At 51.2% G+C, this 23,596-nt stretch overlaps 2 protein-coding genes across 3 annotated transcripts; one reads left to right on the forward strand and one right to left on the reverse strand.

The window, feature by feature from the left end:
* Window positions 1–1,406: 1,406 nt before the first annotated feature.
* Window positions 1,407–19,843, reverse strand: ECSCR (endothelial cell surface expressed chemotaxis and apoptosis regulator). Of its 2 annotated transcripts, XM_058815421.1 has the most exons (11): window positions 19,709–19,843; window positions 10,199–10,240; window positions 9,634–9,684; window positions 8,212–8,328; window positions 7,694–7,747; window positions 5,813–5,881; window positions 5,183–5,281; window positions 4,311–4,409; window positions 3,715–3,751; window positions 2,519–2,618; window positions 1,407–2,014 (listed from the first exon to the last, which is right to left on the reverse strand). In XM_058815421.1, the coding sequence occupies exons 1-11, from the start codon at window positions 19,758–19,760 to the stop codon at window positions 2,006–2,008; spliced, it is 729 nt and encodes a 242-aa protein (XP_058671404.1). In that variant the 5' UTR covers window positions 19,761–19,843; the 3' UTR covers window positions 1,407–2,005. The 2 variants fall into 2 exon arrangements, with proteins under 2 accessions (XP_058671404.1, XP_058671403.1); XM_058815420.1 differs by lacking the exon at window positions 1,407–2,014 and having other exon boundaries at window positions 2,492–2,618.
* Window positions 19,844–21,980: 2,137 nt separating this feature from the next.
* On the forward strand, window positions 21,981–22,906 carry SMIM33 (small integral membrane protein 33). Its single transcript, XM_058815608.1, has 2 exons — window positions 21,981–22,073; window positions 22,507–22,906. The coding sequence occupies exon 2, from the start codon at window positions 22,523–22,525 to the stop codon at window positions 22,904–22,906; it is 384 nt and encodes a 127-aa protein (XP_058671591.1). The 5' UTR covers window positions 21,981–22,073; window positions 22,507–22,522.
* The last annotated feature ends 690 nt before the right edge of the window (window positions 22,907–23,596 follow it).

The raw sequence follows: 23,596 nt of genomic DNA on the forward strand, positions 1-23,596 counted from the left end.
GCCCCTGCAGAGCCTTCCCCAGCCCGGCCCCTCCTTTGGGCATCTGGAACAGCCTCAGAAAGGCCTTGGGGACACCGGTGACAGCAGCTGAACGTGAGCCCAAGGTGGGCAAGAGGCCAAAGGCTGCTGGGCTGCGCCAGCCCTGGTGTGGCAGCAGGGCCAGGGCAGTGTCTGTCCCTGTGCTGGCACTGCTGGGCACCTCAGAGCTGTGTCCTGTTCTGGCCCCTCACTACAAGACATTTCCTGGTTGCTTCCATCGCTGCTAATGCTGTTGGTGGTTTCCCCTCATCCCACCTGCCAGAGTCACCTTCCACCATCCCAGGGTGCTCCAAGCTCATCCAGCCTGGCCTTGGGCACTGCCAGGGATCCAGGGGCAGCCCCAGCTGCTCTGGGCACCCTGTGCCAGGGCCTGCCCACCCTTAATTTAAGACCTTCAAGGGCCTATGGGAAGAAGGAGGTCAAAGGAAGGAAAACTAAAGCAGTGGTGAGATCCTATGGAATCTCAGAGGTCTGGGGAGATTTGTTAAAGCTTTACTTTCACTAAAAGTCTACTTGTTCTGCTTGATGTGTGGAATGCCAGGTCTCTGGGAAGTGGAGCTGTCTGGGTCCATCACATTGGGAATTATCTGGGACTCTGTGTTAAGGAAATTCACCAGTCTGGTGGAGCCTGGCTGAGTGTCAGCATTTTACTTTTCATGAATATTACCAGAAAAGCTTAATTTATTAAGAAACAACTTATCAAACTACCCAGTGAAGATGTCAGAGGTTAAAAGTGTGTTGGCTCTTACCAGGAGCTTTGAAAATGTTGCATTTTTTTTTTTTTTTTGCTGAACATTTCCTTGCCAGCTCCATAGCACAGCTGCCTCTTGCATTGCACAAGGGGATGCTGCTCTTCCTGGTCCCAGGAAGCTTTGGGGAAGCAGTGGTAGAGATCACACAGAATTCACAGAATCACTGGGTTGGAAGAGACCTTCAAGATCATCGAGTCCAACCCAGCCCCAACACCTCAGCTAGACCATGGCACTGAGTGCCACATCCAGGCTTTTGTTAAACACATCCAGGGATGGGGACTCCACCACCTCCCTGGGCAGCCATTCCAGAACTTTATCACTCTTTCTGTGAAAAACTTTTCCTAATATCCAACCTGAATTTCCCTTGGAAGCTCTCCTGGCAAACTTGGGCTGCCACACTCCAGGAGCTGAAGGAGATCAGCATTTTGCTCGTGGCCATTCATTTTACACTGAGATAAACCCTGATCTATGCAGGGACTTTGTTCCTTACACTCAGCTGAGCACGTGGGGAGATAACGATCTGCCTTCCTGAAGCTCATTTGTTATGAATAATAATCATAATAATAAAGTGTTTCAGATGGCAATTTGCATTTCAGCAGCACCTTTAATTCATGGCTTTCAAAACGATTTACAGACAGGGATTAACGAGGCCTCACAACAGCCCTGTGAGGTAGGGGGATGTGATGTGACCATCCCACTGCTGTGGGGACAATGAGGGCACCAGGGATAAGGGGCTCTGAGCAGTCATGCTGAGATTTGACCCAAAACTTGGGCATTTCAGTCCCATCAGGCCTTCAGCTTCGGATCAGGCTTTCCCAAGCACAGGTCTGGCTCCACGTGGGGCTATGCTGATTAACGAGCCCCTGACTGCCTGGCACAGACTATAAAGGCCATTCATCTAAGGCAGAGGTTTATTAGTGGAGTGCATGGTGCCTTGGTGCTTCTTGCTGCTGGAATTATCTGAGTGTTTGAAGGCATATCAAAAATAGAGTTAGATATCAACCACCGAGTGTGGCAGGCTGTAACTGGAGAAAGCCCTTAGGCCCCAGGTGGGGAAGCTATGTAGGACACTACTGTAAATGTACTGATCAGAAAGGACATAATAATTTAGATATAAAGTCCACCCTTGCTCTTTCCCCGAAGGAAAAATAAAAAAAACCTAGAAAGCCACTGCTGGTTGTCACGTGTCAGCTTCAAGCTCTGGGCTCTTGGCTTCATAGCACCTGCCAAAAGAACAAAACGTGGTCATCAGTGGCCTGGCTGGGCTGACAAAGGCAGTGGAGCAATGTGTTCTCCCAAACTCAGTCCCAAATCCAAAACAACTGAAAATGATAAGAATTCCTCATGTGGGATGGACCTGAGAGCCCTGATGTGCTTCAGCCACCTGAGGGGCAGGAGTGGATAAGCTGGGCTGGAGGGTGAGACCTCAATTTCTCATCGACCGCCCCATTTAATGGCCACAGGTGATGTCTCCTGTGTACATGAGGTAAAATTGGCACCTAAAGTTCAGCCAGCCCAGCTAAACCTGAGATGGGCACTCAAACTTTTCACCAGGCTCACTGGAAGCAGTTTGGACCTTTAGAAATTTGGTGGCAGCTGTTTTTTTGTCATATTTTTGAAGGAATAAAAGAGCAAAGAAATACCTCAAGGCATGCTCTTATGCTCTTATCCAGCCAGAGAAATGATCCCCAGCTGATTCCCTAAAAAGCAAGGCTGAAGAGGGAAACCTTTTCTGATGGGGGGTAGCTCATGCTGTTGTTGGTGTTGATGTTCTTCATGGAGATCAGAGTGATGCTGTTCCCCTTCTGGCTCGCATCTGCCGAGCAGCTGCCAAGGAAAGGAGATAATTGATTACTCTGGGAAACAAGAGAGGGAACCACAGAATCCCAGGGTCACTGGGGTTGGAAAAGACCTCCAAGGTCATCGAGTCCAGCCTTTGGGCAATCACCCCCTGGTCAAGCAAACCAGAGCACTGAGAGCCATGTCCAGGTGTTCCTTGGACACATCCAGGGACAAAATTTCTTTGCAGAGAGCTGGAGACAAACAGGCAAGGCCAAGGCTGGTGTGCGGAACCAGGTTTGGTTTCCCCCACCCACTGATTCAGGCCCATCTAGGGAGTTACAAGTCTTGGGAAGGTGGAATTCCCCTTTTTTCCTATCTTGAGGGCTGGGATGTGCATTCTTTGCCAGTGGAGGCTGGATGACTTTGGGATCAGGAAACCTTAGGCACTGTCCTATTTTCTGGCATGTTCTGCCTCAGTGGCTTCAGATCCCTTGAATCATGATCATTAAGGGTATTTAGTGACCACTGATGCTGATGCAAATTTGGCACCTAAATACTCACAGACTTTGCTCCCTGTGTCCCTTTCCAGGGTTTAGGAAACTATCAGATGGAAAAATAGCAGCAATATGTTTTGGTCCCTTCCAGCTCTTGTTTCCTGCTGTTTTCCCACATTCAGCCTCTCCTCTGGAATAGCAGTGATGGACCATGGGGTTCTGGTGGACCATTCTCTGCTTGATGCTTCTCTTCCAAAAGTCTCTGAACTGGGCCTCCTTTGTCCTGCTCTCACTGGGAAACAGTAATGGGCATCTTGGGAGATATCTGAGACTGCTCTGAGATCCAGAAACTCGAGTTTAGACATCAAGACTCTAGCTAGGCAAGGAAGACAATCTGCTTTGGGAAGGTGGGGAGTCTTCTCTCAGTTCAGCTTTGAGATGAGCCCCCTAAATATTGATCTATTTATGTCTCCATCAGAGGATGAGGTGTTATCAAAGCTGATTTTGCTTTTCTAACTCTCTCAAAGATGCTTTGACAAGATTCCTTCCACCTGAAATAACCAAAGCAGATTCTTTTCCTTGCTAAAATTAGCTCTGGGATAAAACAGGCACTCTCAATCAGATGTGGGTGGCAGGAGCATCCTTACCTCTCTGATACCATGGAGGTTCCTGGTTTCTGTTTGTCTGGGGGGAGAAAAGCAGGTGGTGATGTAGAGGTGAGAAGTCATAAAATGAGTCAGCTCTATTCTGAATTACTTTGTGCAGGGGTATAACTGAAATCTGAATGAGATTTGAGACACTGTGGGGGAAACTTGGGAGTTGATTAGAGAAAACCCTTCAGCTGAGGGAACATACAGGCAGGAACTGCTGGCCCTGCTGGGCTTCAGGAAGGATTCTGCCTTGCTGCAGAGCAGCCTTGCCCTCTGCTGGGCACTGCTTCGTGGAAAATGGGATTCCTAAAGGAAAAGGAGTGCCAAACTCCACGATTTTTGCTGGAAGAGCTGCCCACCTCTTGGAATTTGAGCTGCAGGAAATTTGAGACCACATCCAGATGAGGCTGGGCTGGGGCTCTAGTGAGGAGGTCACACTGCATTCCTGACTGCTCAATCCATGTTCCAGTCTGGCTTCCAAACCTCCCTACCACTGTGTAAGCTTTTCCAATGCATCTTTTAGGAATTGCCAGATCCACATGGAAACTGGTGATTTGTTGATTAGGGAAGCACAGATTCCCTCAGACAGATACCTTCAGAGTCCTTGGAGTGGTTGCACTTGAACCTCAGGCTGACCACGCTGACCAGGATGATGACCACCACTATCAGGATAACGACAAAGCTGATGACACCTGGGGATGGAGGAAAGAACTGTCTGAGCAGCAGAGAGACTGACATCAAAATTGGCCAGGAAATCAATATTTTAATTAATGTGAGCATGGTTCGTAATAGGCAGAGAAGCAAACAGTTGTTAGAACAAATAGCTTTATCCTCCTGTGTTTTAACCTCAAAGGGCTGCTATGAATACTTAATCAATAAATAATTAATTGGTAAGGCAGTGCCAGGAAGGCAGAAGTCAGCTGATTACACTGGGGATTGATAAGAGTCCGTATGTTCCTGCTACAGTCGGTAAATCTTATCCCAAAAGTGTGTAAAGCCAGATAAATAAGTAATGTAACAGGGAGAGACAAGCTAGAGCTGTGGGTGATGGTATCTGTCCCATAAACCATCTTTAGACACTTTAAATCAAGTGTGGATTTGATACTGACATCAGGGCTCAATAATTCAATTCTTTGCACAGGAAATTTGTCCTGCTAAGAATCCCTTGGACTTAGAATCCTGGAATCATGGAATGGTTTGGGTTGGGAGAGACCTTAAAGCTCATCCCACCCCTGCCATGGCAGGGACACCTCCCACTGTCCCAGGCTGCTCCAAGCCCCAATGTCCAACCTGGCCTTGGGCACTGCCAGGGATCCAGGGGCAGCCACAGCTGCTCTGGGCACCCTGTGCCAGGGCCTCATGGAGTTTGGTGTCCAAACCAGCATTTTCTCTCCCAAAACTGCCCTAAACCAGGACACCTGGTGAAAGAGAACCCCTCCTCCCCCCAGGTGGCACAAGACCTTACCAAAAGCTGCCACTGTCAGCGGTGATTTCTCATCTGTCGGGGTGGGACTGGGCAATTGGCCGGAGGAGTTGGGTGTTGGGGTGATGAGTTTTGAGGTGCCTACAGAGGGAAGAAAGGTAGATTTACATAAAAGTCATTCTTCCACAGCTGGGAAGAGGATTTCTAGCAATCCTAGAGGCCCTTACTCTCACTTGCACTTAATGAAGAGACCAAGTTTGGATTCTGGCCAGGCCCATCAATATTAACAGCAAAGTGAGCGAGACCTGTGTGGAATCATTGCCTTGGTGGGGTCCCTTTTATGGACAAGCTGAGAGCACCCACAGGGTTTCCTTCTGGGACCCCAGTGGGGAAAGATCAGAGTTAGCACTGGCACTGTGTTTGAGGAAGGAATTTGTCCAGCCTTCCTGCTTTTACAACCTTTTGCCATAATGGCACCTTTCCTGCTGTTCCCAGGCTCAAGAGGTTGCCCTGAAGTGCTGTTCCGCAGAGCTTTACAGGCTTTTCAAGGGCTGGATGGGATGTTCATCACCCCTCAGGAAATCCTTGGTGTCCATGCTGCCTTGAAGACAGCTGTGTGATGGCCTTGCTGCTGGCTGTGCAGAGGAATATAAAATATGGAGCAGGAATCACCTGTCTCTGAGGAGGAAGCACCTTGAATCGCTGATGTTGTGGTGCTCTCATTTCTCATGGGATCCTGACCTGCACAGAGAGACACAGAATGTGAGCATTGACCTCCAGTGACATTCCAGAACCAAAGGAATTGATGGAGAGGAGAATGGATTCACAATAGTGCCAGTGATATCTGGGGAAACCTGGAATTAATATTCCCACCTCCATACTAAAAGCTTCCCACCAAACATATTTTGTCCCATTTTCCATGTCCAAATGGAAACCTAGGGAACCACAATTCAAATCCCCTTTTGTGAACTCTTTAGGGTCTGCAGTCCCAGTTACAGGTTTGGGGCAGAAACAGCAAAGCAGGGCTGGAAGACTGAGCTGGGAAGGTTATAGATGTGCTGTAGGTCATGAACATTGGGACTTTAAAATAAGTCAGATTAGGGGAAAAAATATTGCAGAATTTAGGTGTGGATTGAGTGTTTGGCTTGTCCCTGGACTTGAAGTGAATGGATTTGCTATGCTGGGTTGTCTAGAAGTAATTAAACCTGTTTGAGTTGGGCTAACTTGTACACCATAGGTAGTCTAGCTGTGGCAGCACAGAGGATTGTCCAAGCAAGGACTCCAGTTCTCAGTGGGATAAACTGGCTTGTGTGAAGCTGCCTGCTTTGTGACAACTGCTTCCAGTGCCTGTGCAAGGAAATGTGAAGCCAGCCCGTGTGTTTTACTTGAACAGAAAAGAAATATCCTTTGCTGCCTCCAGGCTGTTGTTGAACAGCCAGTGTGTCTGCATCAACCTTAATGAGCATCTACAGGCCCTGTCAGGAGACTCAAAGTGATACTTCACAGCTTCACAAGATCATCTGTAGGTCAAGCAGGATCTTCTTCCCTGCTTTCCCATGCCCAGGCTCCCAGCAGCAGGGCTGGCCAAGGGTTTGTGGTGCCTGGAGAGGTGTGCACAGCTCCTGCACTGCCTGGGGAGCTGCTGAACCCAGGTCCTGTCCCACAGCAAACATCCCTGATTTGGAATGGCATTTTGCCAAAAGTCAGGAAAAGGGGAAAAGGTATGAAATAATGAATCTAGCTATTTCACAAGGAGCAGAACAGTCTGGAGAAGCAGAGTCTGCTGCTGTACAATTTTTTGCCCACTCATCAAATTCTTTGTTTAATTCTAAAATTGTTCTTCTAGCCACAGGCAGAAGCTGTGGTTTGCTGAGCCTGGCACGGATACCCCATCCGTGGGAAATGTTGGGTCTCACACAATGGGAGACATGGCTTTTGGAAGCATCAGCATCTTTATTCAAAGATGTGTGGAGCTTCTCAGTGGCAAATCAGGGCTGGAGTGGACAGCAATCTGCTCTGAGCAAAAGGCTCCTGGCTTAGCTGGGCACAGACATGCTGGGTGGGCATCTGTGTGGGCACAGCTGACCACAGCTTCCTCACCTTGCTTGTGTTTGGAGATCTGAGAGGTACTTGCAGAGGCAGAGCACTTTCTTAACCACTGCAGATTTTTGGGGCTGAATTTTTAATGGAGAGTCAGCTCAGCTGTCAGATTTCAGTTTTCCAGTCACTTGGATTCTGCCCTTATTCTGAGAAAACTCTTACTGAATTCTCTAATTTGTGCTTACAGATTGGGTTAAGCAAACTGTCAAAAGCAAATTTATATTTATTTAAAAAGATTTTCAAAGGGCTTCCCTCTCCTAAACATACATCCATTGTTTGGCTGCTCAAGGATGTTAAGAGCATTTATCTCATGTTTTATCACTGCTTATAAAGACACCAGATGTGATTTTGGATGGCTCACTCCCCAAAAGAGACTCGTGCTTAGAGAACCTGTGCCAATGATTGCCATCAAATTATCTGATCTTATTGTTAGCCTCTAAAAGGACAAAGTACCTTGAGGTGCTGGAGAAGGAGCTGCCGTGCTTCTGTTTCCACTGGACTTATCATCTAGATAAAGAAAACATGGGAAAGGACAATTAACTTGGGAAGCCACTACAGATTCCACTGTGGAGAGCTGCTGGGTGTCCATGGAGTAAAAATCTTTATTTGCATTTGTCTCTCCACACAGACATCAGGATGGCCAGGTAGCCAGGTGTGCAGTCAGCTCAGAGTGTACCTGATGGGTGAGCTTGGGAGAGGGAGCCTGGGCAGACTGGAGCTGCTCCAGTATTTGATAAACCACGATCTGGATTTTCTCATATGGGCTTGGCCTGGCTGTGTCCATCTGGGGAGCTGGAATGAGCTGCTCTTTCAGCAAAAAAACCTCTGAGAAATTCAATATTTGCAGAATTGCTGAATAACAGCACAGTGTGGACTAGGCCCAATATTTTGATGCCTGCAGTTTGGCTTGGATAAGGAGGGAGGCACAAACAGGCCCTGCCTGAGCAAATATTTGAGTTTTCCATCCTTACCTCTCTCAGTGATTGCTGTCAGAGTTGTTGTAGTGATGGGGGAGGGTTTGGCTGTAGGAGTTTGACCCACAGAGGTGAGGCTCAGTTTGGTCGCTGGTGTTGATTTTACTGATGGCTCTGTAGAGAAATTGTGGTGTTACTTCAAAAGGTTCAGCTCAGAAACAGCTTGGAGAGGGCACAGCTATTGCAGAGTCCTCAAATTTCTTGAGAGTTAAGAATCATCTGCTAGGGGAAGCATGGAAACAGCCTTCATCCTGCTCAGAGTCAAGGAGCTCTTGTACTTTGGAATTTCCTTTTGCTCTTTTTGCTGTGAGGAGATGCTGAGCTGGCAGAGCTCAGCAAACACGAGGAGAAAGTCAGGGTCTGCCACTGCTGCTTTCCCTGCTGTGAAAAGTGAAGGTGTTTTTGTCACCACACACTTGACCTGCCTGCAGCTGCCTGGCACCACGTGATCATTTCCATTGCTCTGAAATGCCAACTTCCACCTTTCATTCACTGAGAGTCTCCAAGCACAAATAATTCAGCTCTTGAAGTGGTCTGCAGAGTCCATCCTCTGCCTCAGCCTGCTCCAAACTGCCCCTGATCCAGAGCAAGATGTGAGGGGGAAAGCTTTCAATAATCCCTCTGCAGGGAACAGTGGATACCAGCTGGGAATTTGTAGGAAACTTCCTTGCCAAGCCTGCTCTTGGCTTCACAATAAATTGAGAAAATGGTGAAATGGTTTCAAGGTTAGTGTGGTGGGGTTTTTTCCCCTTTATCCAAATGCTTCAGTGAAATATTAGAATTTAGGATGAAGTTTTAAGTTTCTCTCTCTTTTTTTTTGCAAGGCTTGGAAGCAGAAGCAGAGATCTTTTTGAGATCTTATTCCTTGATATTTTTGGGATTCTCCTGGAAGGGTAGCTATGTTTATATTTAGTTTTTTCCCTGACACATAGCAGGAAGAGATCTGTCTCCAAATACCAAAGTGGACACTAACAGACATGGAGCTGGAGAGATCATTTCTTGTGCAATTGGTTTTCTGTACATATCAAAAATCATAGGAAGGCTTGGATTGGAAAGGATCTTAAAGATCAGCCAGCTTGGACAGGGCTTGGAGCAGCCTGGGATAGTGGAAGGTGTCCCTGCCCATGGGGAATGGGATGAGCTTTAAAGTCTCTTCCAACCCAAACCACTCTATGATGATCTCATTCTCCCTATTCAATTTAGTGATTATTTCTTTTTGCCCCTGGTTTTGCTCACACCTGTGCCTTGATCCCTGTGAGGTGAATTGGCAGGATCAGAAGCCCTGACACCACAAAATGTCCTTCCTCCTCACCAGTGTCCCCTGCACAGCCCCAGTTACTGTGGGGTGGCCCAGCTGGACTGAGGTCAGGCCAGTTCCCCACTGGGATGTCCCCAGGCCAGCCTCCAGCTGAGCATTACCTGGGCTGTGGTTCTTGGCTTCAGGGCTGGGTGCTGTTGGTTGGGATGGACCTGGAACACAAGCAGAGGCACAGAGGTGACATTTCCAGGCTGTGGGATCCCACAGGGAGGGTTGGAGGATGGATCAGAAAGGGGCCATGGTAGCCAAGGAGAGCAGAAAGGGTGAGGGGAACAAGAGATGCTGAGGAGAGGGTTTGTCCCTGGTTTGTCCCTGTAGGGACCAGCTCCATGGATCCACTGCTGCTAGGGAACAGGGAGCAAAGAGCAGGCAGGATCCCTCTGCCTTCCCCAGGCTTCCTGGGACACAGCCTCCTTCCCTTCTGGACAAAAGGGAGCCAAGGCAGGTCAGCCCTGGGGCACAGTGCCCTCCATGTCCCCTGCAGGTCTGGGGGTGCCTGCTGATGGATAGGGCAGGCAGAGGCAGGATCCTGGGAGAAGATCCCTCAACAGATGGGAGTTTGGAATCAGAGTCCCATTTGGGGCTTCTCCCCAAGTCTGCATCCCCCCATTTCTGCGTGCATCCACGTCCAAACAGACACATAAAGCACACCACAAGCAGAGGTACCTGTTCCAGCAGGGGTGGAGGAGTTTGTGGGAGCTGTGGAACCTGAAAGGAAAGAGCAGAGGGTGAGTGCTGCTGATCTGTGGCGGTCACTAACACACTGCTGATCTTGTTCCCTGTGGGGTTTGGCTTTTCCTCATCTTCTGTTGAAATTATTCAGAAATATGGGATTGCCCCAAAAGCTTTAGCAGAGAAGTAGTAGCAAAGAAGTTTTACTGAGTGTAAAACTATCAGGCTCTGAGTAGTGGAGTTTATCCAGCCAGGATAAACATCCTCCTCCCCTTTAGGGGAGCCACAGAAATCCATGGGGTCATTCCCTCCCCTGAGCTGTTTGTCTCAGCCCAGCCCTGGCACAGCAGAGTGTGTGTCCTGTGCTCTGGAGCTGTTCAGAGGTAAGACACAGATGAACACTTTGTTCCCTTGAGGAATGGATGAATGAAGTTTGTAAAGGCTTCCAGGAGCTGGTGGGACTGCTCTCCTTCCTATCCTGTGTGTCCTGGGAAACTGAGTCTGGAGGGAGCTGCAGCCCTGGGTTGTCCTGCAGGTCCATACAAGGCTATGTAGGTGTTCCCTGGATCCCCAGTTCCTCAGCTGAAAGGGAGCTTTGTTTGGTTTATTTGTTTGCTTTTCTTTTGGATTCATGACAAAGCATCCCTGCCACAATCCCTCACATTTCCTACTCTCAGCTGTCACAGACATGTTTTATGAAAAATCCTTTCCTTAGGATTTTTTCTCCTGAGCAGCTGAGAGGCCTCAGGAACAAAATGTAAACATTGATTATCTGCTGCTGTGGAATGCAACAGGTGCATCTGTGATTGGTCTCATGTGGTTGTTTCTAATTAATGGCCAATCACAGTCCAGCTGTCTGGACTGTCTCGGTCAGTCACAGGATTTTGTTATCATTCCATTCTTTCTCCTTTGCTTGCTAGTCTGATGAAATCCTTTCTTCTATTCTTTTAGTATAGTTTTAATATAATATATATCATAAAATAATAGATCAGCCTTCTGAAACATAGAGTCAGATTCTCATGTCTTCCCTCTTCCTGGGACCCCTGTGAACACCATCACACTCAGCATCTGTGATGTTTCCCCTCCCAGCTCCAGGGGTCCTGTGCTCATGGAGTCACAGAGCAGAGTGTTTTAGTATGGAAGGGAAGTTCCAAGGTCATCTAGTCCAACCCCAAGGGTTAGATGAGATGGCAATTAAAAATGCTGCCCTTGAAAATGGGAGAAAGAAATGCTCCACACTCGAGGACAAGACCTGAAAAATGTAAATACACTTTAAATGCTCAAATCCAACCCAGCTGGTTTAACTTTGGGAAAGTGACTTTGAGTCTGTCATTGCTGGAATGCACATCCTAATTGGGATTTTCAAATGTTTATTGCTGGTGACCCTGGTGCTCTCTGTGGTTAAGTTTAATGACAGAAATGACACCACAGGTACAGAAAGCAGCTGAATCTGACTGCCCTGGTGATCCATCTCACCAGAGTCCCACGGGAGAAAAGGGATTTGGGGAGAAAGGGACAGCAGGGAAGGTTGAATCCTTCCAGCACACTGTCCCCTCATGGTGCCTCAGGGCTCTGTGGTGGGAGCAGTGCCTTTGAAGGGTGTGCAGGGGAGGGTCCAGCCAGGGCAGCACCAGCCAGGGCACAGCAGTGCCCGTTTCAGCCAAACCTGCTCTCCTGGAAGGAAATTCTCCCTGTGAGGGTGGGCAGGCCCTGGCACAGGGTGCCCAGGGAAGCTGTGGCTGCCCCTGGATCCCTGGAGTGCCCAAGGCCAGGCTGGACAGGGCTGGGAGCACCTGGGACAGTGGGAGGTGCTCCTGCCATGGCAGGGGTGGGATGAGATGAGCTTCACGGTCCCTCCCAGCCCAAGCCACTCTGTGACTGCAGGATTTAATCCCAGGAGCTGCAGGGGTGGTGTAGATGAGCTCAGGGGCAGGTCCATGAACTGCTGGTGCCTGGGGAGGCAGAGGGCCTGGGCAGGAAGGGGTGTCTGGAGGGAGACCTTGAGCACTGAGCGTGATTCTGGCTCAGAGCTCACCCTCAGCACCCTCTGGGTGTAACAAGTTCCTGATTGATCTCATTTTCCTCATGGAATTGCTCTGAAGCTGTAATTGTTTTTGTGTCTGAGGCTTTATGACAATGATCCCAGCCAGACAGGAAGCGTGTAAACCATGGTGAACATGTAATAAAATGTGGTTTATTCCCAGACATGGCTTGGCTGTGAAAATCAGACTGGACTTTTCAGACCTTTTAAATGTTTTTCTTTTCTGATTTACTGGGCAGCAGGCTGAGAAAACTGTCCTGTTCAATCCATGAAAAAGGAGTCAGGATCAGGTCTTTAAACACACAGAGAGGAAGGGACTGGTTGATTTTCTAACTCCATTTGGAGCAGGATCAGATCAGGAACTAAGGACCTTTATGTTCAGCAAGGAAAATGGAGGCTGGGAAATAGGAACCTGCTTTAGCACAGGGCTAGTGAGGTGATTGTGTTGGAGAATTTATGGGATATCCTTCCCTGGGGGTTTTGAAGAGCAACTTAAAGGAGCATCAGGGTGATGCCTCAGGTTTTAGCTTTTATATTTTCAGATTCTAAAGATGCTGCTTTGCTGTGTGGGCCTGGGCTTCATATTATGGGATGGTGAGCTCTGTGTACAGAGCAGGGAGACAAAACAATTCCTGCTCCAGCTGGGGACCAAGGACAAATGATCCAAATCTCAGGCCCAAGAGCAGAAACAACGTGGGCTGAGGAGAGATAAACAAGCAGGATGGGACTGCCTGGGCCGGAGCTGGAATTGGACAATGAACTCCAAGATGCAAATGGAGCAGAACTGATCAAAGTGACAGATTCCATGACTGGTTGTCCATTTTGTGACCATTTTGGTTCATCTTGGGTGCAGCCCTGGCTGGGCTCTTGTGCTGCCCAAGGTGCATCCATTGAGGCCTCCTAATAAATCCCTGCTTTATTCTTTAGCTCTGTCCAGCCTCTGTTCTAGGTCGGCCTTCACAAGACATCAGGGCAGTAAGAGACAGGGTTATGGGCAGCTGTACCATCACCTACTAAATCAATTAATATAATGGGGAAAAAAAGAATGTTTTAGGCACATGTTTGCCCTTCCTCAAGAGGTAGAGATGCTTCTTTTGAGGAAGGAGGATGATTCTGGACATTGGTTTGCAAATGCCTTAAGATACTCTCTACATTCAGCACAAAAAATAAAGTGCTGAGATTGTCCTGGGGGTCAACATCCTCCAGCAGCTGCCAGACTCACACAGCTCCCCTTTCTCCAAAATTCCTTGCAGGACCCATTGCCATGTTTTCCTGAGGGGAGAAGTAGCTGTGGCACACTTATAGAAATGCTCCCAGGTACTTTTTCATGGACATGGTGGAAGCAACCAGAATTGCTGAATAAAGAGCTGCTGTCTGCATTCAGCCTTTGCCAAACGGAAAGGGAAAATGAAGGTGCTCAGCTGGACATTTAGTCCATCATTTTTGGTGCAGATGAGGAGAAATCTATTGAACAGAGCCTCTGGGGATGGGAGGAAGCTGAGGGCAAGGGAGGTGACATTGCCCTGCTCTGCCATCCCTGGTGGGACAATCCATGGGCCAGCTCCAGCATCCCTTGGACAGGAGGAAATTATTGTACTCAACACTTTCTTCACTGCAGCTCCTCCTGTCACTGAGGGTCACACTGGAGACCTTCTGAAGTTCTCTGTTTGCAAACCTAAACCTCGTGATTATTGTAAAAAAGATGAAAAAGCAGATTTTCCCCCACTGCTCAGTTCCCAGAGCTGCTGTGGCTGGGCTGATGCTTGCCCTGCTGTGGAGAGGCTGAGGGCTGGAGATCCCTTCTGGCATTGTGCTCCGGAATAAACGGCCTGGCCTTCTCTAAACACATCCACACTCACTGCAAAGCGCAGCCGGCCTGGCTGCGGCCTCTGGCTGCTGCTGCTGCTGCTTGTTGTGCCTTCCCTGCCAACTCAAATAAGCAAAAGCCCTGTTCTAGTGGGTGTTTTCCTTTGGGGAGGGTGCTCAGCATCCCCAGTTCCACAGGAGCAGGATGGATCTGTGCAAGGCAGGATGAGACCCAGCTCCCATGGTGGGGCAGAGCAGCAGCATGGGCTGAACACAACGCGCCACGTGTCACAGCTCCCTGCAGATATCCCAGGGGATCCTGGAGCTGGAAACAATTCCCTCCCAGGGCTGCTGCCAGCACAGAGAGCCCTGGCTGCAGAAACAGCTCCCAGCAATAATCAGGACACGGCTGGCGCAGCTGGAAGTGCAATAAACATCAAAGCCCCTCCACAAGGGCAAGCACTGCCAAGGAGCTCGTTGCGTGTTTGGGTGCAAAGGATTTACAGCTGGATTGTGCAGTTCTGGGTGGGGACTGGGAGCTGGCTGAGGGATTTACCATGGGAAATAGGGCTTTGTGCTCGTGCTGTCATGGGAAAGTCCCAGTTAGGCACGGGAGCTGCAGGTGGGGGCTGCAGCTGCACTGTGCTCGCTGCGCTCGCTGCTCTCCCGGTAATTTTTCCAAAGGGTAAACAGGAGAATTTTGGATTTCTGTTCTTGGCAGTTGTTTTTCTGTGGGGCTAGGTGTGTCTAGACTGACCTGGAGCCTTCTCTCATGGCAGCTGAGATATTCCCAAAGCCAGCAGCTCACCCCACTCACTCCTCAGCACAAAGAGGGTGATGCCAACCAAAAGACCAAAAGACAGGTGAATTTTAGGTATTCCTGCTTTGGTATTGCTTTTGGCAATTGTAGACTGGGAGTATCTATTCCCAGTGACAATTTAAAGCATGGTTTTTTCAGCTGGTGACCAAAGAGAGGGACTACTTTAAAGCCCCAAATTTTGCAGGGCCTCCTATAGAGACCTGAGCCAGCTGATGGAAAGGCTTCAGCAGGGTTTAGATCAAGCTCAAGGCAGGCTTGTGGTGTCCAGCCTGTGTTCATGGAGGGCTGGAGTCACTGGGGAGGATCTCTGGCACTGGTGTGGAGTCACAGGGACTGCTCCTGTCCACCCAGAACTGCTGATGGGGAGGGAGCATCTATTCCCAGTGACAAGGAACGTGGACTCGTCCCTTCCCTGGCAGTTTTGGGGGACGTCCCACCTGCAGAGCCCACAGGGCAGGGCTGCACCTCTGTGTCACCCTGTGCTGGAAAACACTTTCAGAAAAGAGATCCAACAAGCTAAAAATAGGCTCTGCAACTCAGATATTGGCACTTCTATCAGATGACCCAAAACAAAATAAAAACCACCAACCACTTAACACAGGTGCAGCTGTTTCCTGGGTGAAACACAGCAGCAGTGAGCAACACTCAGTGCTTAGGACTTCCACGTGGAAAAAAAATCCTCTTTTAGGAAACCTAGAAAGCAGAGAGGCCTGCCAAAGCCTAGACCCTGTTTTACTAAGTGCCTAAATAAGGTGTCTCTGCCTTGAGGGTCTCAGAGCAGAACAGGTGGGGTGGGAATTGTGGAGGAGAGAGAGGAAAAATGTTGTTCTGCAGGGTGGATAACTGACAGCCCAAATCAGGGCCAGATCCACACAAGTATTCAAGTGCCTAATTCCCAAATGGCATGGGGGGGTTGGCAACTGGCTGCCAAGTTGTTCGGAATTGTAATGACTCAGTCAAAGTGTTATGGAAAGTTTAGAGAGCCGGGAATTAATCCCGGATCTCATCAGCAATTAAAATTAATCGTTGCCTTCCTCTGCCCGTCCTCAAGGGCTGGGCCTGGGCATCCTCTCCAAGAACCACATTCCCTGCTCCTCTCTGGTGAGCCAGTCTGGAAGCAGATCTTAGTGGGAGGCAATTAAAACCCACTTGGATGCAGAAAGAACCCGGGAGACAAACAATGTGGGGAAGCTGCGAGCATGGAGCAGCTCTGCTGCACCCCTGTGCTGCCCAGGGCTGCTTTTCCCATGTGAAGGGAAGGAAAAGCAGCCTGGCTTTTCTCCTGGCTGCACCACCCCTGCTCCACCAGGCTGCTGCTCCATCACCCTCCCAGCTGTTTATTTTAGAGTTCTGGTGATGTGGGTCCTGTCCTTCTCCTGGCCCTGCTGCTCCTCAGGTTTGGAGCTGGGTTTGGGATTTTGGAGGGGAAATCACTCCATGCCCAGGGCAAATGAAAAATGGGGGCACCACCAATCCAGGCTTGATGGGACCCAGAGCCCAGCCTGTGCTTTTTGCCTACCTACAGTTTTTAAATAATATTATTTATTAGCAGAACTCAAAGCACTTCACAGAGGAGATTTTCCAAGTTTTTTTCCCAAACTGATTATTCTTTCCAGGGATTATGAGATTCCCTAGGTTTATTTGAGTGCTGCTCTCTGGTGTTTATGAACCACCAAGCAGGAATGTGACCTGCTGGGACTGGTTCAGGACACAAGTTGTGGAAGGGGCTGGAAGGGGCTGGCTAAGGGATTTTTTAGGAAATGGATTTGTAGAGAATTTTCAAAGCTTGATAAAATGTTTACATAGTATGCATCTGTATGTGAACTTTGAGATAAGAAATGCTGACTTAGAAACGCTATGGAATAGGACAGACATTGTTGAGAGAGAATAAAAATTCATCATTCCTGTTCTTTCCACCTGCTTTTCTTGAGTGTCCTGGCTTGAGTGCCAGGGAAGCACTTGAAGGATAACCCTGCTTGGAAGAGGTTCCAGTCTCTCAGAAGCAACAGCCACAGACCAGGTAAAGCATCTTGGTCTGACAGTTCATCTGAGTCCAGATTTTGGGTGAATGACCCAGGTTTTGCTCCCACATTTCCTAACTCTTCATATATGCCCACATCTCATATCCCCACGGTGTGGGCAGCAGGGCAGGGGGGGTTCTGCCCCTCTGCCCTGCTTGGCTGAGACCCCACCTGCAGAGCTGCCCTCCTTCAGCTTAAGGACATTCCCCTTTGTCCTGTCCCTTGTCCCCAGTCCCTCTCCAGCTCTCCTGGAGCCCCTTTAGGCCCTGGAAGGGGCTCTGAGCTCTCCCTGGAGCTTTTCCTTCTCCAGGTGAGCAACCCCAGCTCTGCCAACCTGGCTCCATCCCTCTGCCCATGCTGCTGCCTGCTCTGGACTCAGATGGGAGCTTCTCCCCTGCTGAGGTGATTGAGTCGTGCTGGGTGGGCTCCTCTGGGAGCTGGGGCCAGGAGAGCTCCCAGCTGGGACTTTGCTGGTCCTGCAGAAGCCCCAGCTCCCTTCTCCAGCCTGGCTTCCCAGCAGGAACGTTCCTGCCTTTGGGACAGCAGCACCACCTCCTGCAAGGACACCTGTTGTTGACTCACCTATTGTAAATGGGACAGAATTCCTGGAAGCTGCTTCAGTCAGAGCTGCAGAGTCACCCAGGGGTTTTGTGTTACCGAAGGGAGCAGTTTGTTGTGTGAGCAAACATTTCTCCAAACCACCTCCTGCTTTCTCTTCCTTGTGCAGCACCTCAGGGCTGGGCTGGCCTCGCCCTTGGCTGAGAAATCTCCTTTAGGATGCTCTGGGTTGAGGATGCAAGTCTGGAATCTGGGTGCCTGTCCTATAGCTACACCCCATCTTGTTGATTATATAAAAATATATCTCAAAACACATGTCTGCTTTTGAAATACCACATTTCTCATGGCATTATCCATCCACAGGCTGTGGCACAGATAAGGAGAGCAGTGGATGGAACAACAACAGTGGGAAATCCTGCTGGGTTTCCATCAGCTTTGAGGAGGAATTTTTGCAGTGGAAATCTTTTGTCTGGGAAATGCCTGCCCATTGTAATGGAAAGGGTCTATAGGAAGAGGTTTGTTTGGATAAATTTTCTGCTAAGTGTTTCTAGGGGGAGGAAAACCAAATTGGAAATGTGCCAGACCTTCCCAACTCAGCAATTTCAAAATAACAGTTTGAAATTCCCTTGTTTGAACCTCCCTTCAGAAATAACCATGAGAATGGAGAAATTTAATTTAGGAAATTCTAAATTAATAAAATACTGAATTTGCACCAAGCAAAAGCAAGAAAGACCTGTGTGGGACCAGGCAGGTGTTAGTGTCCAGCCTAAGCAGATTCTGTGTCTCCTCATGGTTACATCCATCTCCCCCAGGGCAGGGAGCCTTGTTCCAGAGCCCCTAATTCCCTTTTCCAGCTGCTGGGTGTGCTGGGAAACCTGCGGCACCACAAAGCCTGACTGCCCCTCTCCTAAGCTGCTGCTTTGCCTTGTGCAGAAGCTTCCCCAGGGGCTGCACCACCTTTGGGCCTTGCTGTAAAATTAAAAATGAAATTAAAAAGCCATTTTGGGGCTGTTGGAGCACAGAAGAGGGAGGCAGGACATGCCAGGGAGGGCTGGTTTGGTGGGAGAGGTGTGACAGTGCTGTGAGCATAGAGGGGGACGGTCCCTGCCCCTGATTTTAGACAGGTGGCTTTGAAAGGACAGAAGGATGGAGGGTGGCATCCCTTCCACCTGTGCTGCAGCCCTAGGTGCTCCTGGGAGCTGGGATTCTGGGATTCTGGGATTCCCATCCATGGACCTTGGCATGGTGCAGCCCAGCCAGGGAAGGGGCCTGACCCCCTCTGTGCCATTGCTGTCCCATAAAAGCCCTTCTGAGCAGATTTAAAAGGAAAAGCAGCATTCTGGGTGGGCATTAAGGAGTGTCACAGGGAGGCCAAGGCACTCAGAGCCCCCTGGTGTGATCCTTGCTCTGATCCCAGACACAAATCCCCCCTCTGCTGAAGGCAGCAGTGTTGGCCTCTAATGAAGAGAGAAAATTTCCAATCCATGTGCTCTTATTTCATGGAATTATACAGCTACAAACCGAATTGCTTTCTATATTCTGCAGAATGAGATGATCTTTCCTTTCCAACACTAACCATTCTATGATTCTCTGCCTTTAAAAAATCCCATTATTACCAGCACAGTGGCTGTAACCTGAGGCAGCTTCTATGGTTTAATGATAAAACCTCGAGTTGGAGACACATTATTTTATATTCCTTTGAATGTATTCCAGCTCCCAGCTACTACAGCTGTCAGCAAGGGAAGAGGGGCCTGACAATGCAGGGAAAAGCAACCTGTCATCCTTTGGAGCAGGAAACCAGCTCCTTCATCCCACACCTCGACTCAGATGGGAAACAGAAGTTAAAGAATAATTACCCCAAAGCAGCAGAATTATTACAGCAAGGACGAGATGTGCTCTGCACGAGCCTCACACGTGGGGCTTTGTATTGATACTAATGAGAGCAAAAAGTGCAAATAAAAAGTATTTTTGAGGAAAACAATGTCCTGTACATTGAAACATTCCACCTTGACTCTTACTTGACAAAAGTCACTTACTCCCAACGCCTCAGCAGAAACACTCCTTTCATTAAGCTGCAAACAAATCCTTGTATTCCAGCAGTGCCAAACCAACCCTGTGAACCTGACAAAGCCACGATTTCCCCAGCAGCCCGGCTGCCACCCCTGAGCTGCGAGGCTGCAGTGGCAGCTCCAGCCTTGCCTTTGGAGCCCCCCGTGAAGCCGGACCCCCCAAATCCCCCGTCCGAGCCTGGCTCTCACCTGGGAGCAGCAGGAGGAGCCCGAGCAGAGCGCGGAGGGACGGGAGCGGCATCTCCGCGCTGCTCCGAGCCTGGCGCAGCTCTGGCCATCCCGGGAGGGACCGCAGCAGCGATTCGCCTGCCTGGGCTGACTCTCGCTCAGCTTCCTGTCAAAGAATAGGAGGAAACGGGCTCAATCCACAGGGGAACTGTGTTTTTCAGCCCATTATGGCCGGGGAGGATGTGAGCCATCGCTCACAGACGGCGGAGGAAACCTCGCCGGGCTTTGCCGGGGCTCGGTCCCGCTCGGAGGGATGCCCTGCTCCGGCTGGGCCTCGGCGGCTCCCGTGCGGTGCCGGGGCTTTTTGGGAGGTGTTTTGTGTGTGGGGCAATGTGCCTCAGGTCCCACTCCCCACATCTGCCCTGGGTCAGAGCTGCTGGAGGAGCCTCCCTGCCACCTGAGAGGGGTTCTTACACATCCGTGAGGAATTTAGGGATTACTGCTCCTTGTGGGGCCAGGGTGGCTCAGCAGCTGGGCCTGCCCTGTGCCCTGTGCCTCCCTGGGCAGCCCCAGCGAGTCTGGGTGCTGGGACATGCCAGCTTTGGGATGGTGGCTTTGGGATGGTGGCCTTAGGATGGTGGCCTTGGCATGGTGGCTTTGGGATGGTGGTTTTGGGATGCTCCTCTTCAGGCAGCACCCTCCAGGACACACAGCACATGCTGGGCTTGAATCTACCCCATTCCCAGTTCCTGGAGAAGGGCAGGAACTGGAAAATTGGGCTGGTTCTGCCCCACCCAGCCCAAGGGGCTCAGGGATTTGGTTTTTTGGCCCTGACCTTGTGTTGCGCTGCTCTGTGCAGGTCCTGCCTGTCACAGTGGGAGCCCCAGAGGTTCTGGTTTGTCCTGTGCTGGGTGTCAGTGGTGTTTGCAGGAGGAGAAGCATTTTAGTGTTCCCACCTAGGAAAGGCTCCTGTGTCCTTCTCAGGGATTCTGTGTGGGTGTTCAGGATGCAAAGCCAGAGGATTCTGTCTGCTGGTCTGAAGGGCTGCTCCAGTCCCCTCCCACAGCCCCCAAAAGCCACAGAGCCTCAGCCAAAGGCCAAGGAGACTCTCCTTCACTGCATGGAGAACATCAAGGGTGTCCTATGCTGCCAGCAGGATCCTTGTTGCCACATCTAGCAACATTGCCCCCTGCTCCAGCAGCACTGGAGAGAATCATCCCCTGTGCATGGCACCGCTCCTCACATTCCGTGGGTCTCTTCCAACCTCTCCAAACCCCCAAGAAAACCACCAGGCCCAAGGCTGGAGGCCTCCACAGCAGCCTGGCTGGGACAAACCCCCTGCCAGCAGCCCCCCCATCCTTTTGTCCCTTGCACAGATGTGATGCTCAGAGATTATGCTGTAGATTAAGGTTTTACTGAATCCTGAAATGAGTGCAAATACCCAGAAGCTCACACGCAGTTGAATCTGTTCTGGATGCTCGGCTGGATGGGAAAAGGCATTTCCCACCGTGTCGTCCCCACGTGCAGGAAGGACAGAGCCCAAATATTCACCCCAGCCTGTCTGCTGAGAGCTGCAGGTAAGAGCAGTGGTGTTTTGGGGTGGAAGGATGGGAAGATGCATTTGGTAATGGCTGAAACTCCGAGGGATCCATATTTTCTGCTCTGCGATGTGCTCAAGGTCACTGCTGGGGCAGAGGCTGTGGCACACAGCACCCCTGGGCCAGGGATGTATCTTTGTGAGGGGAGGGATGTGCCAGCCCTGACCTGGCTCTGGCTCCTGCCTGTGACCCCCAGCAGCTCACACAATCCTTTCGGTTGGAAAAGCCTCTAAAATCATTGAGTCCAACCATTGAACTGGAGGCCCAAAGCAACCAGAGCTCCCCATGCTGTGCTGGCAAATGGGCAAATTCTGCAGCAGTGGGACCCCCGGCGGGGACCATCCTCCCTGGGGACAGAGCCCTTCCAGCCCGGAGCACAGCGTGGGTGTGCCGGGCTGTGCGAACAGCTCACATGCCCAAGGGGATTTTTTACACCCATTCCTTCACCGCATTCAATTTTCACGCCCCGCCGGTGGCAGCAGGGAGGTTTCCTGCAGCCGAAGGGGGGAGGGAGGGAAGGTGCTTCTCCCCAGACAAAGGGCGCTTGTCCCGCCGGGGGACAGGAGGGTCGCAGCGCTGATGTGGCAGCGGCGGGATGGAGCCGCGCTGCCCCGGGATGAGCGGGCGCTCCCCGTGTGCCCCGGGAGCCCCGGCGGCGGCGGGGCCGGGCCGTGACGTGGCAACTTCCGAGGTGAGTCCGGCTGCACCTTCCCCGAGAGCCAGCCCGCAGCTCCAACTGCTCGTCCCGCCGGCGGAGATGATGATCCCCAGGCAGCAGGGACGCCCAGGTACCCCGGGGGGCTGGCAGGGCTCTTCTTCCTTCCTTCCTCACTGCCCCCTGCTCCCACCCGTGCTGGCTCCACGGGATCTTGTGTTTACCGAGGGGTTGGGTCCCCCTGGGAGGTCCCCGTGGGGTTTGGTCCTGGATCAGCACCGTGGGGATGGGGGCGGAGAGGGGTGGGCAGAGGGCTCCCCACAAGAGCCGGGTGTGGTGTCCAAAGGCACCCAGGATAGGGGATGCCGGGATTACATCATCCTGCGAGCCCCAAACTTCAGCACCAAAACTTCCCCCGTGCTGCGAGCCCGAGGGAGGGAGGGGACACTCACGGGACCGTCCCATTCCCTGCCAGCTGCACGTGTGCGGGAGCTGCGGGCTCGAGGGCAGGACATGAGGACAGGACCGGGCTCGGCTCGGTGGTCACCACCGTGTCCCTGTGGCAGGTCACCCCGCTGAGCCATGAACGCCTCGGTGGCCGGCAGCCAGCTGAGACAGCACGAGCCCCAGGACGTGGCCGCCTTCACCCCCGTGTCCATCGTCAGGAGCGTGAGCAAGAAATCGGACGCGCTGCCGGTGATCTCGGTGATCGTGGTGCTCTTCGTGCTGCTGGCCGTGTTCATCGTGCTGCTGGTGCACTACGGCCCCCAGCTGCGCACGGTGCAGGTCACGCTGCACCACGAGCCCATGGCCCAGCACATGGACACCGTGCTCCTCACACAATGGAGGTGCCTGGATGCCCACGGCAAGATGGGCTCAGCTGGAGTGACCTGCCACTGCTCCTGCAGCCACCACCTTCCCCTCGGGAGTGCTGAGCCCAATGTCATCGAGATCACCTACCTGTGACACGGCCTGGGCACCCAGGCAGGGCTCGAGGGACGTGTCCCACTGGAAAAGCTGGGGTGGGATGTTCGGGTATCTCAGGACTCACTGCTGCCCACTCACAGAGGCTGCACCTCCCCAGACCCGTGTCTGGCCCCAGGAATGTCAGCCAGGAGGTTCAAGACCCATCTCCAGCCCCCAGAAGTCCAGCTCAGGGGTGTCACTGTCCCCAGGCAGGAGCTGGGTCCCAGCTGGGCTCTGAGGCTGGCTCAGCCTGCGTGGGACAGCTTTAGCATCTCTTCTGGTTTTACCTGCCCTGGTTTTACCTGTCCCACACTGCCTGGGAGTGGCCAGCAGAGCTGCCTGGGTCCTTGCCCCAGCTGGGGAGCTCTGGAGCTGTGCTCAGTCCCCTGGCAGTAGCTGGAAGTTGCATCATCTGGAATTGTTTTCCAGTGAAAGATATTTCCACACTCCACGGTGTCCTCATTACACTGTTTATATGTCACAGAAGAGCTTCCAGCCTCTCTCTGCCTCATGCTACAGCCCCTTTTCCCACACTGGGGGGCTGGAACATGGTCCTGCCCCTGCCAGCCCCCCCGGCCCCTCGGGCAAACAGCCAGGGGAGAGGAGGGCAGAGGATGCAGCTCCTGATTGTGTGTTGGGTGGAGCCAGTGACAGGGGACACGTGTCCTGCCCCCAGTGGACGTGGGTGAC

The sequence above is a fragment of the Ammospiza caudacuta genome, chromosome 16 (genome assembly GCF_027887145.1).
Source record: "Ammospiza caudacuta isolate bAmmCau1 chromosome 16, bAmmCau1.pri, whole genome shotgun sequence".
In the NCBI taxonomy this organism is placed as follows: domain Eukaryota; kingdom Metazoa; phylum Chordata; class Aves; order Passeriformes; family Passerellidae; genus Ammospiza; species Ammospiza caudacuta.

Excerpts from the sequence above, each read along its gene's own strand:
- SMIM33 (XM_058815608.1), top strand. The coding sequence starts at position 22,523 with ATGAACGCCTCGGTGGCCGGCAGCCAGCTGAGACAGCACGAGCCCCAG.
- ECSCR (XM_058815420.1), bottom strand. The coding sequence starts at position 19,760 with ATGCCGCTCCCGTCCCTCCGCGCTCTGCTCGGGCTCCTCCTGCTGCTC. Across the intron at positions 8,329-9,633 it reads AGCCAAGAACCACAGCCCAG|AGCCATCAGTAAAATCAACA; the intron begins GTAATGCTCAGC and ends ATTTCTCTACAG. Across the intron at positions 4,410-5,182 it reads GCTGACAGTGGCAGCTTTTG|GTGTCATCAGCTTTGTCGTT; the intron begins GTAAGGTCTTGT and ends CTCCATCCCCAG.